At 38.3% G+C, this 17,760-nt stretch overlaps 1 protein-coding gene across 1 annotated transcript; it reads left to right on the top strand.

Annotated features, from left to right (window-relative positions):
- Nucleotides 1-3: 3 nt before the first annotated feature.
- On the top strand, nucleotides 4-17,274 carry LOC121902898 (aminopeptidase N-like). Its single transcript, XM_042420014.1, has 21 exons — nucleotides 4-626; nucleotides 7,458-8,190; nucleotides 8,337-8,479; nucleotides 8,812-8,951; nucleotides 9,123-9,249; nucleotides 9,999-10,153; nucleotides 10,556-10,669; nucleotides 10,929-11,072; nucleotides 11,554-11,619; nucleotides 11,921-11,986; nucleotides 12,077-12,252; nucleotides 12,463-12,539; nucleotides 12,645-12,778; nucleotides 13,139-13,194; nucleotides 13,294-13,441; nucleotides 13,586-13,677; nucleotides 13,828-13,938; nucleotides 14,426-14,593; nucleotides 15,935-16,075; nucleotides 16,327-16,408; nucleotides 16,531-17,274. Exons 2-21 carry the CDS (start codon nucleotides 7,586-7,588, stop codon nucleotides 16,681-16,683), a joined length of 2,898 nt encoding a protein of 965 aa, XP_042275948.1. The 5' UTR covers nucleotides 4-626; nucleotides 7,458-7,585; the 3' UTR covers nucleotides 16,684-17,274.
- The last annotated feature ends 486 nt before the right edge of the window (nucleotides 17,275-17,760 follow it).

Genomic DNA, 17,760 nt, shown 5'->3' with positions numbered 1-17,760 from the left:
AAAGGTTCTTGCCAACATCTGTGTAGAGACGCGACAGACTAACTGACCTTTTTTGGATCTTTAAGGGTCGTATAAAGTGTGTTTGAGTCTCATGGGCTGTGTTTAGTGGTCAGATAGAATCAGATTCATTAAAGCCATACGCTGTTGGTATAGTGAAACCATGAAATCCAGTTAAGCCTCTCAGTAAGGAGTTGTTTCTCTGTGTCAAAGACATTCCTTGCCAGTGATATAATCTGGAGTTTTTGTCAGCAGGTAAACAGTCACCAGGCTGCGTTCAAAACCACATCATGTGAAGTTCGCATTAGAACAGTCAGAACACTCTGTACCAGAAAGGATTTGAATTTTTTCTGCCCAACAATAAGTTAGCAGCATTGTTGACACAGGCACATTCTTTCAGCCCCCCTTCACACAAATTTAGGGATTTTTTTTTTTGTTAATTTAGGGGGTTGTTCCCTCCCTATATCCCTAGGAAAACCTGCGGTAGCTCTCACCACCCTCCCATCTCCACACTCGGAGATACAGACCGCGAGTGTTTCACATCAGCCAGGATCATTTTAGCTCAATTGATGTGTCTCATGCTGACTTAAAGCAGAGCTTGCAGTGGACATCCAGCTACACAGGGTTTGGTATGTACTGCTTTCCCATGTTTGGCAATTTAATTTACACAACATACTGCATGCCAAGTCGCTCTTTTTGTTGCAGGTTGTGTTTTTCTCCACTGAAATCGTTCTACGATTGCCTGTACTGTAAGTTTTATTGCTTTTGGCGTCTGGTACAATGTTTTTCAGCTTCTTTTATGCTGAAAAGGTTTCTCAGAATTAGTCTGCAACAAACCAAAAAGATTTACACCTCAGAGAGAGAAAAGACTGGAGCACACTGATGGATTTGCAGCCTTTAATAGTGCAAATGTTTCCACAGTCTGACTGTCTGTTTGCACTATTAAAGGCTGCAAATCCATCAGTGTGCTCCAGTCTTTTCTCTCTCAAGTTCGCTGTTGCCTGATCTGAGAAGCACCTGATTCAGCTGCACATTGCTTGAAGATTTTAAAAAAAGATTTATACCTGACTGTCCACAACTGGTGCATGAATGCAGTATAGACAGAATGTGTCCACAAAAATCTACATAAAACAAAACTACAAACTACTCTTTCAGTAGTATTCAAATACTTAATAGCACTTGCGTAATACAGTTGTAAAACACTTGTTGCCGTTACTAGGAAATAATTTGTTATGTTGTTATGCTTTGGCTTCACTGGTTGTCTGACTACATCCAGTGGGGGGCTGTACTGGATGTAAACTCTGCAACTCCTACAGCTGGTGAAAGCTTATCTGCACAGTGTGGCGCTTAGAACACACAGGATTGATAGTGCAGGTAGAATGATAATGCAAAAATGTGTGTACAGGTGATTAACGGTATTTTACCTTCACACATGAGATAAGATTAACTTTATTGATTCCCAACAGGAAATCTGGTTGAAATAGCAAAAGATAAAGTGTGAGAGAAGAGATAGATGATGTGGAGAAAAAAAAGACCATGTGTTGCACTGATGATGTGTTTTTTCTATACTGGCCAATGTAAGACTTGCATAGAAGGCAAATGGCCAGTTTTAGACATTCCCAGATGTTACCAATAGTACAGCCACGTGCAAAGGACAGACTACTGCTCCTATACTCACAAGTGTCGCACAGTTTGTATGTTTATGTATGTGCACCGTGCGCATCGTACAGAGCATTTGATTACAAATAGGAGTTCTTGCACTGGTTTTGACCAGCAAGAACGCGCAGTACTTGCAGGGGACTGACGAGGAGAGTCTATTAAAATCACAGTATGAAACAGAGGTGGTCACATGGCTCTTTTGTTGTAATTTTTACTCCATGAAAATATGCTTTGGCCCCCCAAGATAAACATTGCCACTCAGCTGGCACTGGGAAAGTGCTAGGGATTTGTTTGACTTCTATTGCTTACTTACTCAGCATTAGCGTTTATCTTAACTGGATGCAGAAAAGGATGCTTTTCCATTACTTATATATTATAAAAATATTTAAAAGACTCATAAAAACTTGAAAATTCATTTCAACATATTAGCAGTAATGTTTGGGGAGTATTTGAGAAACAGTTCTTATTTAAGTTCTCACAAGAACATTATGGCTTCAAGAATACAGACATTTTTCAGGCCTTGTGTGGCAGGAGCAGACTGATGATTGAGGGCATGTTTCATATTAAAGACAGATCCTAGAATGTCTACATTTGTTTGGTCTCGGTCTGCAGAGAGTTTAATCATTTCCAGATGTTCTTTACCTGGTGTTGGGTTCACATGGCAGTCACTGTTGATTTTTTTTTAATGCCTGGAAGACTCAAATATCTTTTCAGCCTACTTGTCTTTTCTTCATAATAAAATGACAGATAAGCTCGATATTAAGCAGGTCATAAAACTGCTGCACCTCACTTGATCTTTTAAACAGGTTGCCTGAGTTTGCTGTTTGATTGTCTCATCTCCTGCTGCCTGGTTTACGGGAAGAAATAGGCTGCAATAACAATACTAGTTAGAACTAGTAGGAATTCAAATGTACAGATTCATAATCTTACTTCTGCATTTAAAACTTTGTACTTTTATCACAATGAATGCTACCATCATGAAAATACAATGGAGTCAATTAATAATATGAATAAAATCTAACAGCGGATTCCTGACAAGCTGTTGTAGACTGGGTGTAGCTTATGTAGGCGGACTGAGCACCAGCTGTCAGCTGAAGTAAGCTTGTTTAGGTTTCTGTAACAAAGGAGACCTTATCTTTAGCTTTAGCCTCTCACTATCATAATTGTTATAAATTACTATTACAATGTATAATGGGTTGCAGATTGACCATCAGTAACCTTAATGTCCCATTTGATGTCACTCAGATATGGGATCTTTTTTTATTTAACAGCTACTGTGTGTTGTTTTATCATCTTGATACTTCATGATTTTTCCCAATTTTATGATAATTGCTTTTAAAAATGAATTTGGACTGATGATATTTTTCAGAAGTCCACAACAGAAAGTGACACATTACTTCAGTGTCTGGGTGACCCCAGCAGTAAAAACATGTTTGAAGATAATGGATTTTCATATTCTCCATATGATGCAATCATGTGTCAACAGTACTTTTTATGCAGCACTACCCTCCCAAATCTCAACTTGTTTTACTGGAATTTCTCTGATTGAAGTTTTTCAAGTCAATGGAGTAAACCCAAAATAATGTCACTGGTAGGATATGTTGCTCTCGATTTCTTTAGCTGTGAATGACTCTTTTTGCAAACAAAAGAAATATTTGCTCAGACATAGCTCATATCCCCTATAATGCATGAAATATTTCCTTATTTGGTTCTATAACAATGCTTTATGGTAATTTCTGTATTTTGTCAGCATCATCAAAAGTGCAAGCTCGATTTGTAGCAAAGGGAGGGGTTATGACTTCAATACCTTTCTACATATTGGCTTTTAATAAAGTCAGAAGAAAAATCATATTTAAAGAAAAAAAGATTGACTTTGCAATTAGCAGTGTGGTTTGTGAGTCCCCAAACAATGAGGAAGTAGAGCCAAGGTGCACAAAACACAAGTGTTAATCATGTTTAAACTCACTTTGTGCTGCTCACCAATAGTGAAAAAAGTACCTCTTTCTAAAAAGGAATTATAAGGAATAAAACTAATGGCTTTATTAGTGTTAATAAATCATTTAGTAATACTTTATACATCCATAAGCCATTAATAAGGACAACTTTTGGGTTGCCAGGTTGTGAAAAATCTATTTAGCTGGTTTATATTCTCCTCCAGCCTCATATAAGTTGTCTTTTTAGGAAGCTGTTCATATCATCACAAAGTTATTCCAGAAGGTACCAGGACCATCTGACCAAAATTTATTAGCCTAATTAAGAATTACAACTCCTGACTCAAGCTTTCATTAGAAAATCCCAAAACCATTTTCCTTTTTTAATTACTTGCCAGCATTCACGACTACAGATGTAATAGCTGATTAGAAAATTAGTCATAAAAAAAAAGTCACAGCTTTCAGGTGTCAGGTCTGCGATTATAAATGTTAAAAATCATTAATAGGATTGTGAGTTGCGGACTTTCAACTGTAGCTCACAGTCTTCATCAGCAGATAAAGTTTGCTCGTTTTGTCATGGAGATGACTCTGTTGTCATAATTAAGTGAACTTTGGTCAAGGTGCAAGGTCAATAAGGAACTTTTTCGCTCAACATTAATAGTTCTTCCAACACTAAAATCAATATAAGTTTCAACTTACAAATCCCTTGTAAAATATGCCCTATGGGAAAGTAGTAGAAAATATTTAATAGATACTGTCAGTGTAAAAACTGTTACTTAGATAACTGGGTGTTTCTCATACTCCCATAGGTACAATATCATGATCAAATGATGATGTAGCAGAGGAAACATCTGCACATGCTATCAGGTCAGAAAGGACAGATGTTTTACTCTAAACCAGGATTTTGTACTACAAGAGTGAGAGTATGTCATCCAGTGCCTTTTACTTTGAGTTTGTTTTCTCTCCTATCATGTATATCAGTATGCAGTGCACCACTGGATATTACCAGGGCTGCACCAAGATACCATAACTACATTTTATTTTACCTCTGACCTTTTATTAATAGGGAGGTGAAAATAGAGTTTTAATCCGCCATTCACATATCAATGTGGCCTTCTGGATACAAACTAAATGCAGGTTCTACAGATGATCCATCATTAGATAAATAAAAATCATTTTAATCACCTTCCATTACAATCTTCCTTACATAATGATTAGCATTTATGGTCTAGTGTGTGATCTTGTAATATAAATCTGTCAGACTGCTAAGTGTCAAGACATCAGCTGTAAATGTTGCTTATCAATAATTAACCAGAGACTCAATTAACTAGTCTTTTTTATAATGCTGTAGTCATCTTTGTTCTGATCATATTGTCCTTCCTGCCTGTGCAAAACCGAGTCATCACGTTCTGTTTCCTCCTACACGTGCTCAGTTGTAAAAGTCATGACTTTCTGTTCTTCACCCTCCTGATTAGTGTTTTATTAAAAATAAGGACACGCAGAGAAGAGTAGAAGTAATGACAAAATGCAACGGGAAATACAAACTACAAAACACAGACAAGAAAGACAGACCAATATTAAAAAGAAGAAATCTATAATACCAACAATAATAACCCCAAGCATGAGAAAAGGAAAAAAAAAAAACAATAATAGGGACGGGAGGGTTAAGCTTTTGACTTAATATTCTAGATCCATCTAAGATCCCTCAATATATTATAAGTACATTTCAGAAAATACATAATCTGTCCTGTTCTTTACTAAGAAAGAAATCAACTATTTTAATGAGAGGAATTTGCCTCCTCCAAATGGAGTGAGAGCACATCTCCAGTGTCCTACCCAACACAATATGATACAGTAGCTGTTCGAATTCAGTAACTAACAGAAGTTTACTGTTAATACTTCAAAGATATATCTGTCCATTAAATAAAAGGCTACAGCCAGCAGCCTTAGCTTAGCTTAGCACAAAAACTGGAAAGTGAGGGAAGCAACTAGCCTGGCTTTATCCAAAGGTAAAAATATCATCCTCCCAGCACCTATTAAACTGGAGTCATTAGTGAGAGGTTACCTGGAAACTTCAAGAAATGGTCCGGCACATAATGCACATGTATTTCATCTCTGGTGAAACTACATGTTTTGCTATGGACAAGTGCAGAAAATTAAATGTGACGTGCAATTATTTATTGCACATGTCACATTTAATTTTTGCTTTTGTCACCTTCACATATTTCACACACTTCATTTATTTGTCCATGGCACAGTCCATATTTCCTTTGTAGAGTCAATAATTCATTTCAAGTTTTATATACCTTATCAAAACTATTATTATTCCATTCTGTCGGTAGATTTAAAATTTTAAATTTAATTTTAATATTTTTTTGTTTATTTCATTATCTATTATTACCTTACTTTTGTTCTAATTTTATTCTTCTATTATTCTTTCTATTCTATCTATTATTCTTCTATCTTGGCCAACAAAACAGATTCTGACATTGTTGTTTTACCACTTTGGGTTTTTTATGGCATATTATGTGTTAATTGGTGAGCTTTACGGAGGATAGTTAGCCAAACTCGATGTATCCCCCCACTTCCAGTCTTTGTGCTAAAATAAGCCATCTGTAGCTACATATTTACTGAAGAGACATGGAGGTGGTAACATTACCCATCTTCTCATCACACTTTTGGCAAAAAAAACAAATAAGCATATTCCTCAAAATGTCAAACTATTCTTTTAAAGCATGTATTTTTTTAAAAGGAGAAACATCATAATATCCCTCTTACAGAAAAAAAAGTTAATTTGGTAGCAAAACACCCTTGTTCAATTCAATACACTCATGGGTCTTGTGGTCCGCTGAATAACTATTCCTTCTGTCCTTAGTTGTCTTTTTCATAATCCAGTCCAGCAGGAACCTTGCAGTCACCCCTAAGAACTTTTCCCTCAGCCTCTCTGCATGGGGGACTTTGCAATACGTGCTGATGAGTTCTTCATGATGTTGATGCACTTCTCTAGAATGCCATAGCGAATACAAAAATGAAGTAAGGTAGTTTTGAAAAAATTTAGTAGAATTTCTGGCAGTTGTATTTATAATTAATGACCATGAATGGCTGAAATGTAATGATTTATTGTGGTTAAATACTGCTGTACATGTAGCACATGTACAGTAACAATGATACTACAATGCCAGTTTTGAGCACCAAAGATTCTGCACCATTACTTGACATTCATGAATCTGAGAGCTGCTGAGTTACGGACAAAATGACCCAGGTCTTTCCATCCTCCCATTTTTCTCTAGGTATTATGAACATGTCTTTTGGCCATGTTAATAGCTCAACCTTTAACTTAGGAGAGACGAGACTTGGTGTACTAGACAAACACAGACTGAGTCCCCTCAGAGTCCTGCTCTGACCTCCTGATTCAGGCATGGGGAAAGTCTACTATGTCAGTAAAAATGTGGGACTTGGGCTGCTTGTACTGGCAGCCAGCAGGAACCTTGCAGTCACCCCTGAGAACTTTTCCCTCAGCCTCTCTGCATGGGGGACTTTGCAATACGTGCTGATGAGTTCTTCATGATGTTGATGCACTTCTCTAGAATGCCATAGCGAATACAAAAATGAAGCAAGGTTGTTTTGAAAAAATTTAGTAGAATTTCTGGCAGTTGTATTTATAATTAATGAACATGAATGGCTGAAATGTAATGATTTATTGTGGTTAAATACTTCTGTACATGTAGCACATGTACAGTAACAATGATACTACAATGCCAGTTTTGAACACCAAAGATTCTGCACCATTACTTGACATTCATGAATCTGAGAGCTGCTGAGTTGCGGACAAAATGACCCAGGTCTTTCCATCTTCCCATTTTTCTCTAGGTATTATGAACATGTCTTTTTGCCATGTTAATAGCGCAACCTTTAACTAAGGAGAGACGAGACTTGGTGCACTGGACAAACACAGACTGAGTCCCCTCAGAGTCCTGCTCTGACCTCCTGATTCAGGCATGGGGAAAGTCTACTATGTCAGTAAAAATGTGGGACTTGGGCTGCTTGTACTGGCGGCCAGCGCTCTGGCTACGATTATAGCTCTGTCCATTGCCTACAACAAGGAAAGAGCTAAGAATCAAGGCAATCCAGGACATGGATCAACAGACAGCACCAGCATGCCTTCACCCGCCACTACCCCCTTCATCTCAAAGGAGCCTTGGGATCACTACAGACTTCCAGACACCCTCGTTCCTCTCCACTACAATGTGACCCTGTGGCCTCGGTTGGAGCTCAATGCAGATGACATGTACATCTTCACTGGACATTCAGTAGTGGTGTTCAAATGCATGAAGGAAACAGACCTCATCCTCATCCACTCCAACAAGCTGAACCTCACCATCTTCAATGGGCACCATGCTAAGCTGAGTAGACTGGACGACGTCACTGTACCTGCTATACAAAAGTCTTGGCTTGTGGTGAAGACAGAGTATCTGGTTCTTCAGTTACGAAGCAAACTAACTGTGGGAACACTTTATAAACTTTACACTGAATTTCGGGGGGAGCTGGCAGACGACCTGGAAGGCTTCTACAGGAGTGAATACATTGACAATGGTGTGAAGAAGTAAGCAATGACATAGTGTACATTAATGATGGACCATCATTCTACAGTTAATTTCATGGCTCAAATGTTGCTGTCGTCGGGACTTTGGATTATCTCCTTTGGTTGATGTTTATTATGTGTTAATGTTTAATTTGAACATTTTGCAGAGTTGTTGCTACCTCGCAGATGCAAGCAACGTACGCCAGGAAAACCTTCCCTTGCTTTGACGAGCCAGCCATGAAAGCCGTCTTCAACATCGTCATCATCCACAATCGAGACACCGTGGCTCTGTCCAATGGCATGGAAATTGGTTCGTTTTCGAAACAAAACAAACAAAAAAATAAATTTAGTCCTTTAAAATGTGTCTTACATCTTAGTGGAAACTGGAGAAAACAGATTATATAAGAGGCATTTTACAAGATATTAAACAGACTGTCATAAAAGTTACTTTCAAAGTAGACAACATGATGAAGATGAGGAGATAGACCATATGTTTTATATTATCAGATGTCTCTGTTGTGTGCGAGACAGTTTTGTTATAAATAATTAATGACTTGGGCAATAGGTTATGAGAAAATCAGCAACTAGATACTGTTAATGCTAACAGAGTGTCAAGGTCTAACTCTTCCTCTCCCTGTACAGACACCGCAGACACTGTCATCGATGGCGTGGCTGTCAGAAAAACCACATTTGAGCCCACAAAGAGAATGTCCACATATGTGCTGGCATTTATTGTCACTGACTTTGTTAACATTCAGACGAACGAACACAACAATTTGTTGGTAAGAACTTTTCTTCCCTATATTTACATTGATTTCCATTACCATTGAGGTCAGCTTACAATTTATTCCTTGATCACCAGCAGTCCAAACAGGTTGCTCCATCTAGAGAGAGAGAGAGAGATACAGGTTTTTAAAGTTATCGTGGACTACAAGCCCTTCTATTCTTTGCAGATCCGAATCTGGGCTCGAAGAAAAGCCATAGAAGACAGTCAGGGTGACTATGCTCTCAGTGTTACAGGGCCGATCCTTCAGTTTTATGAGCACTATTACAACGCAACATATCCACTTTCCAAGTCAGGTAGGTCAACTCAGCATCAATGTGCTGAGGCAATCATTTTCCTCTGAGGACAGAAACATTAATCCCATTTCATTTATTTCAGTCAGAACACATTGTCTTTGCAATTGGAAAGAGATTTTATTCATTATGTGCAAGCATTGGACATTTGCTATTGAGCATTTTTCCTGTGCTCAGAAGCGTCTTTTCTTTAGATCAACATTACAAGAACCAGTATTGACTCAAATAGTAAAAAAACAGACAAAGCAACACAACATATAGTCATATGATACTCCCAGGATGCACCATTGTCTCAAAAGGTCTCAAAACCTTCTCATGAAGGTTGCCTAACTTTAAGAAAGTAACTTCAACTCTCAACACATGTTTCTCTAACCTTAACAAGGTGATAATCTTAACCCAAACCATGATCTTTCCCTAAACCTAACCAAGTGGTTTTTGTGCCTAAACCAGATATTAACCATAGTGTTGTCACATCATAAAACGTCATCATGTTTTTTTAACAATGATTTGTAACTGTTTTGAAAAGCACGAGACAAATTATGTTGTCTTGCCAATTACTGCTGATAAGGGCACCAAATTAGAAAACGCTCCTATGCTTCATTCTGGAGTGCACACTGTCAAAAGGCATATTTGGTCATTTTATTTGAAGGACTTGTTGGATTGAGGTTAAGTGTATATTATCATGGCTTTGATGGTCCATTTAGAAGACACCTAGGTTGTCTTTGAATTTCTGATGTTTTTGTCTTCTCCAGATCAGATAGCTCTGCCTGACTTCAATGCTGGGGCAATGGAGAACTGGGGTCTGATCACATACAGGGAGACGGCCCTGCTCTTTGACCCCATTATATCCTCCACTGGAAACAAAGAGAGAGTTACAACTGTCATCTCCCATGAACTGGCACACATGGTAGGTCACAATATTTCTGCCACATTGCTGTGTTCACATCAGACCCAGTTTCAGTAATGAAAACAAAAAAAAGGATAGAATGTTATAATAGAGGGTTATATAAGTAGGACATTGGTGCAAACCATCGACTAGTAATTTTTAGTTGCTTTTAACAAAATTAAGCTTATTCAAATAAAATCTCAACAAAGTCTTCCTCCTCTCTGGTGAAGAACACAATGATGTTGTAAGAATACATTTTGCCACAGTACTTAACCTCCCTTTGCAAAAGCAGATTACTCAGTTTACTGTCAGACACCAGCGGTGTTCACGGAAACATTAATTCTCTGAGAATGTGCTGTAATCACACAAGGCTTTAGTGGGTACAGTAGCGGAACTATTTTCGTATGTGTCATGTTTTTTTAGTGGTTTGGAAACTTGGTGACTTTGCAATGGTGGAATGATCTGTGGCTGAACGAGGGCTTTGCATCATACGTGGAGTACCTGGGAGCTGACCATGCTGAGCCCACCTGGAACATTGTAAGAGTTTGTACCTTCAAAGACAGTGAGCCTTGACACCCCTCACAAGAAATGTACTGTTATGTTTCAAGCTTTATGATGACCTCACTGTTGTATTTAGCAAGTTGGGTTTGGAGTATCTTTGGTAGGGAACAAAGTATGGTTAAAGTAAATGAGTAAGCAAGAGATACATAGACATACAGTTTAGTGATGTATTGATCATCAGCCCCTCACAGATAAGTTTAAACCTGTTCTAACTCATCTCTCTGCTTGGCTGCAGAAAGACCTGATTATTCTATATGACATCCACAAAGTCTTCGCTGTGGATGCCTTGGCATCCTCCCACCCACTGTCCCGCCGAGAAGAGGAGGTCAATGATCCTGCTCAGATCAGTGAGATGTTCAACACCATCTCCTACAGCAAGGTCTGCTCCTCTGACACAGTTTTACACAGTACCTGATATAGGACCTTTGCAGACATACAATATTTACAGCTTTGCACAACAGAACTCTTTGCTATTAATTTTACATTTAGGAGTGACGAGCCTTTAAGATACTCAAAAATGAGGTGATGCCTTAGGAAAGTTAAAGTTTTACTTTCCATATTAAGGCAGTTTTACCTGATAATTTATATAAAATGATATATAAAACCATTGACCTACAAAATGTTACCCAGGAAAAATGCCTTTATCAAACAACCATAGTAAAAAATAATACATTTATCCAAAAATATGTAGTAAGGCTATTTTTTTCCATTCCTGGATCTTGAAATTTCTATCTGAGCCACAATAGCCCATGAGGGAAACATCTTGTTTTAATATTTTCCTTGGAATGAATGTAAGAGTCTTTGCTGTTACGAGAAGTTGAAACCAACCAAATTCATGTGGTTAATGTGTTTGTTTTCAGGGAGCAGCGGTGCTCAGGATGCTGTCAGAATTTCTCAGTGAGCCTGTTTTTGCCAAAGGACTCAGTGTGAGTATTAACTCTGTTATAAGACCTCATCACTGAATCACGACTCCCATGTGTGACAGAGTCTGTGACAAAACGAACTAAATTCATCAAGACATGATGAGTGTGTGTGAGTACAACAAAAGATTGTTATTTAAATGTATGATATGTGGCTTTCTGTGTGCAATAGTTTGTCAGTTGAGATTCTGATAGACTTTTTTACTACATGTTGCCTAATACAGCTTTATCATTTTGATTACGGATGACAATCTGTTGACAGTTATTGACAGTTGTCCTGCTGTTTATCCCATCTTTCTTTCCTCAGTCTTACCTGAATACATTCGCCTTCAAGAACACAGTATATACAGACTTGTGGGACCATCTCCAACAGGTTGGTTTAGTAAAAAAACATCACACTCACAGCTGTGTTTTGCATGGGTGTGTGTTTCTTCAATTCCTGCTGCCCTCTGTTTGTTGTCAGGCAGTTGAAAACACACCAGGCATGCATATTCCACACACCGTCCATGACATCATGCACCGCTGGACCCTTCAGATGGGCTTCCCAGTGGTCACTATTAACACTCGGACAGGAAGTATCACCCAGAAACACTTCCTGTTGGATCCAGACTCAGTGGTGGACAGGCCCTCTCAGTTCAAGTAGGAATCAGTTTTACCTTATCCTGTAAGTTCCATGTAGACGATAAATGCAGAATTTCATCCCAACATGAGATATCCTCCATTTGGATTAATGTCTGCTTTGATAAAACAATCACTGCTGACTGATATCTTAGCTCTTGATGTATGGTTGTTAAAAACCGCCACTATTCTGTGTCGTCACTCATCATCTCTTTTTGTTTGTCTGTCCAGTTACACATGGTTTGTCCCGATTAAATGGATGAAGACAGGTGTGGAGCAGCAACAGTACTGGCTCCTTCATAAGACAGGTGCAGTCATAGTTCTTCTATATAAGACCTACATATTAGAGAAGCAAAGACATGGTGTCCACTGAATATTTTGCAGCCTTGAATTCCTTTCATATTTTTTACTAGACACCAACAATCAGATGAAAGCGTCAGGAGAGGATTGGGTGTTGGCGAACACCAATGTATCTGGATATTTCAGGGTGAACTATGATGCTGAAAACTGGAATCGTCTCCTCTCCCTGCTCAACACCAACCATAAGGTGAGTCGCATGTCTTTTCACCTGTCTGACATTCTTCATTCTATGCAGTTTATTTGTCCACTTTTAGATAGATTCAGAATATTCAGTTGCTGTCCTCTTTCCTGTTCTACACATGCATGGTTTCAGAGTTTTTATAAATTATGATTAATCTGGTGGTTTTGGAAAATTTCATTTTTGATTCTACATTTTGATAATGGTTTCTGAAACTACAGACCCCAGGGCAGTGTAATGAAAAATTAAAATGACTATAAAATGAAGTTATTATGGCTTTTTTCAGCTGGTCTGTTTGCTTCACTGCATCAGTTTGGTTGTCTGTGATATAATTTGTAAATGTAGATGTATGTGTGTCATTGCCTACAGAGTTTATCAATCATCAACAGAGCACAGATCATAGATGATGCGTTCAACCTAGCAAGGTAATGAAAAATAAGTATTTAAAGTATTCAACACCTCAGACATTGTGTGTCGACAAAGAATGTAAAAGATTTTTTTATTTATTTTTTTGCCATGTGTAGAGCTAAAATAATCAATACAACACTAGCCTTGAAAACTACCAAATACTTGTCCAAGGAGAGAGACTACATCCCCTGGGAGTCAGCACTGAGAAACCTCAACTACTACATCCTCATGTTTGACCGCTCTGAGGTCTATGGAGCTTTCCAGGTTAGTATTGCTTTACTACTAATATGAAAACTAATATTGATAGTGATTCTGATGCCAATTGAAATGCATAAAAGGAAAGAGTACAATGACTGGACATAAAAACTATTATTATACACTATATATGCAATTTTTTAAAAATTTTAGGCATACCTCAAGAAACAAATCCAACCACTTTTTGACCACTTCAAGACAATTACACTTAACTGGACTAGAGTACCTACAGGACACACCGACCAGTAAGAAATCTTTTCCCAGAAAAAAGCACACGATTTACTATTTGTTGACATAATTTAATTCAGTGCAATAATGTAATTCATTTGGACTGTTACCCTTTCTACAAGTCTCATTAGTTTTTTCCTAATATCCTTTATCACGTTCCCTCTCAGGTATAATCAGATTAATGCTATTGGAACAGCCTGCAGTATGGGTGTGGTGGGTTGCAGGGAGCTGACAAAAAGCTGGTTCAAACAGTGGATGGAAAACCCACATGTAAATCCGTGAGTACGAAGAACTTTAAGTCAGTTCTTTTATGTTTTAAAATTTGAGATTTAAATATCTGTCCCAAACAGTCAGTGAAACAACTGTACAGACGTTAGCTGTAGCTATCTGGCAACATACTGTACACACTGACTGTGTGTGTAAGGAGTGAGCATGAGCGGTTGTGTGTGTTTGCATTCACATATTCACAGTATATAACTAAATGATTGCACATAACATAAACGGCAGAATTTTCACTTCCTTGTTCGCCAATAAGCAACCAATAATCAAGAAAAGTTTCAGAAGTCCCTGTGACAATACATGAAAAAATACTGAAGTGACCCTGTAATTATAGACAATGAAATCTGCTAGTAGGTAGTCAAAATATCTTACAGCCCCATCACTAATAATTGCCACCTTAATTAGTACCATGGACCCCTCTTGGCTCTGTGAGATTAGTGTGGTATTCATTTTCCAATCTACACTGTTTATCTTGATATTGACCAGGATCCATCCCAACTTGAAAAGCACGGTTTACTGCATGGCCATAGCCTTTGGTGGCGTGGAGGAGTGGGACTTTGCCTGGAGAATGTTCAAGAACGCCACTCTAGCATCTGAAGCTACCAAGCTCAGGTCAGCATTGGCCTGTGCCAAAGCACCTTGGCTTTTGAACAGGTACGTGCAGCATCCTGATCTGTGAGAATATTTACAGTGTTTTGTGAATAAGACACTTCTATTAACTCTACCAGTGTATGACAGGTACAAATACGTGGAGAGTTTTTTATTTTCTATTCTGCAGGCCACTATTTTCAGTTGTTTCCTGTAATTTTCAAAGAAGACACTAACTGGGTTGATTAATAAGAATGAAAATCACTTGATACATTGGATAGTCGAACATTCATTTGAACATTTGTTCAAAACAAGATAGCCATGACAGATACAGCATGTAACCTGGTGTTTTCCTGTAGAATGATTTAAAGTGAGACTATAAAATTTCTGAACAGCATCCTCTGTGGACACAAGTAAAAATTACAGTATAATGATATATAAAACCATTGAAATTCTATCTGTAACATACTAAAATGTAACATTAGGTTAACTGCTGGACTGTTTGTGCAGAACTTTTAGTGATATGACTGTAGAGATGTTAGCTGTGGCTGTGGCTAGCAACACACCAACTGTGTGTGTTTGTGCGACAGAACTCACTGGCATGGATGAATCTTTGCCTGAATCACACCTTCTTGCATCTGTCTGTTGACTTTGCATGCAATTGTGCCGTGTCTAAAATTAGCTTTGCATTCTGTCTGAGCACACCTTAGCTCAATGACTTAAAGCAATGGTGCGACAGAAATACTTTCTTGCTGTGAGTTAGATGAGAAGGTTGATACCTTTCACTCTCATATTTGTCTGTTAACTATAAGGATACGGCCAGCAGCTGGTTAGCTTAGCTTAGCATAAAGACTAGAAATGGTGAAACAGCTACTCTCTGTTCAAAGGTAAAAAAATCATCTTCCAAGACCACTAAAACTCACTAATTAACATGTTATGTCTTGTTTATTTGATCTGTAAAAAACAAGTGTACAAATGACAGATTGTGCTTTGCCTATTCAACTATTTCTCTCACTATTTCTTGGCCCGGAACAGTTACTTCCTGAAGTCTCTGCTGGTTGCTTGGCAACCTCAGGGTAAAACCACAACCGGTTGTTTACTTACATTTTTTATGAATTGAACAAATGAGATATAAGGTGTCAATTAGTGGTTTTAGAGATTTAGAGGTTAGACTAGCTGTTTCCCCCTGTTTCTTTGTGCAAAGCTAAGCTAACCCAGTGCTGGCTGTAGCATTATATTTAATGAAGAGCAGTATCAATCTTTTCATCTAACTCTTGGCAAGAAACCGAAAAAGTTTAAATTTACCAAAATGTCAAATTATTGCTTCAACAAAAAGGTAACAAACACATCACCCTTTTAATATGGCCCAGGTGTTTAAAATATTGAACGATCTTTTGCATGAGCCAGGTATCTGGAGTACACCCTGGACCCAACTAAGATCCGCAAGCAAGACACCACCTCTACCATCCAATACATTGCCGGAAATGTTGTGGGGATGCCGCTGGCCTGGAACTTCATCAGAGAAAGATGGAGCTTCATTTTCCAGCAGTAAGAGCTCAGCTTAACTCCTAACATGAGGGTTTGTTGGAAAAACAGTCAGCACTCTTGAGGAATGATGTAAGAATGGGATGAAAGATTAAATAAACAGCATCCACAATAGCTCTTAACTGAGCGTAAAAGTCAGGAACACTGAGGATTTCTTGGTATTCCTTGGATGTAACCTTTGCCTTTACTTGCAGATTTTCCTGTTTACATTGACATTTATCTGGTGTTTAACGGCATCTTTCTTTGTGTTTTAGGTATGGAAAAGGATCATTTTCCTTCTCTAATCTCATCAGTGATATCACAAGGAGATTCTCTACAGAGTTTGAGTTGCAGGAGGTATGCGGTCCACACAGCCACAACTATAATGAAATACACACGAAATTCTCCTGAGGCTGTTTAGAAAAGAAAGACAAGAAATGCAGAAATGTTTGTGTCTTTGTTTTTGTTTCTCTATGCAGCTAAGGAAATTCAAAGAAGACAATCGAGATGTTGGTTTTGGCTCAGGCACCTTGGCCCTGGAGCAGGCTATAGAGAAGACCATAGCCAACATCAAATGGGTGACAGAGAATAAAGCCCATGTGCTGAAGTGGTTTACTGAGGAGTCCACATGAGAATACCTGGAAGTCAAAATGATGCTCTCTCTCTTTTTTGTGTACTGTCAGGGATATGTAATGAATGACAATCACTATAATCATCAGGTACAACAAATGCCCTGTTCTTTTCTTGGTGACTGATGTAACACAATACCTCACTGGACACCAACTTCAGTGCAAAAGAACAGACACATGATCATCAGTGGATCACATGTATCATTATATCAAGAAATTTAGTTATCAGTTGATTTGTAGTTGAACTCTCACCTCTAGTCTGTGATCATCATAAAGAAAACCAGTGTAACAAAAATAGCTTTACTCACATAACATTTATTTTTACCATCAAAAAAATATTAATATATGTCGCTTTCTTTTCACATTATACATTGCTGCTTTCTATGATGTATGCAAAGCATGTATACCATAAACACAGGGCATTAATCCACTAGTAGAGCATCAGAGTGACTTTAATGTATTACAGTGAAATGACTGAAACTGTGTTGGATGGACACCACACATTAATCATGATACCTTTCATGCAAACTTGATTCTGTATGATGGACTGCGTAACAGTTCAATAAAATTGTCTGTGTGTGGGTGTGTGCCTGAGTGTGTGTACAGTATGTGTTTATCCCTGCAAATGTGCGATGAATATAAGTTTGTCTCTGTTTTTTTCAACTTCGGAAAACTAACATTTCCTGAAGCTCCCTCCGTGTTAGGCCAAGATGCTATTCTCAGGACTGGATGTCTTTACATTGAGAATAATTTTGCCCTTCAGTGGTTGGACAGAACGGTAAACGTGATCTTCCAAAATAAATTTTGTTAGGCTTTTCATTGTTTGTCCTTTGTGACCAGGTTACATCGCTGTCTCTGTCTCTCTCCTCTGCTCTGCTCTGCTCTGCTCTCTGTCTCTGTGTCATGGTTGTATAAAGAGTCTGTGTGTCTGCTTGATCGAGGGCAGGGCTGAGCTACACACGCAGAGCAGAAAGACCACAGTGGGCAGGATGAAGCTCTGCATTCACACAAAATCCAGCAATTCGGCACCTTCCTGCAGGGTTGTGCGGAGGTGTGGTCGTGTTTATTTGAAAATAACAT

The sequence above is a fragment of the Thunnus maccoyii genome, chromosome 1, assembly GCF_910596095.1.
Source record: "Thunnus maccoyii chromosome 1, fThuMac1.1, whole genome shotgun sequence".
Taxonomy (NCBI): domain Eukaryota; kingdom Metazoa; phylum Chordata; class Actinopteri; order Scombriformes; family Scombridae; genus Thunnus; species Thunnus maccoyii.
The sequence above is the reverse complement of the archived record's forward strand: the minus strand, read 5'-3'. Positions and strand labels throughout refer to the sequence as shown.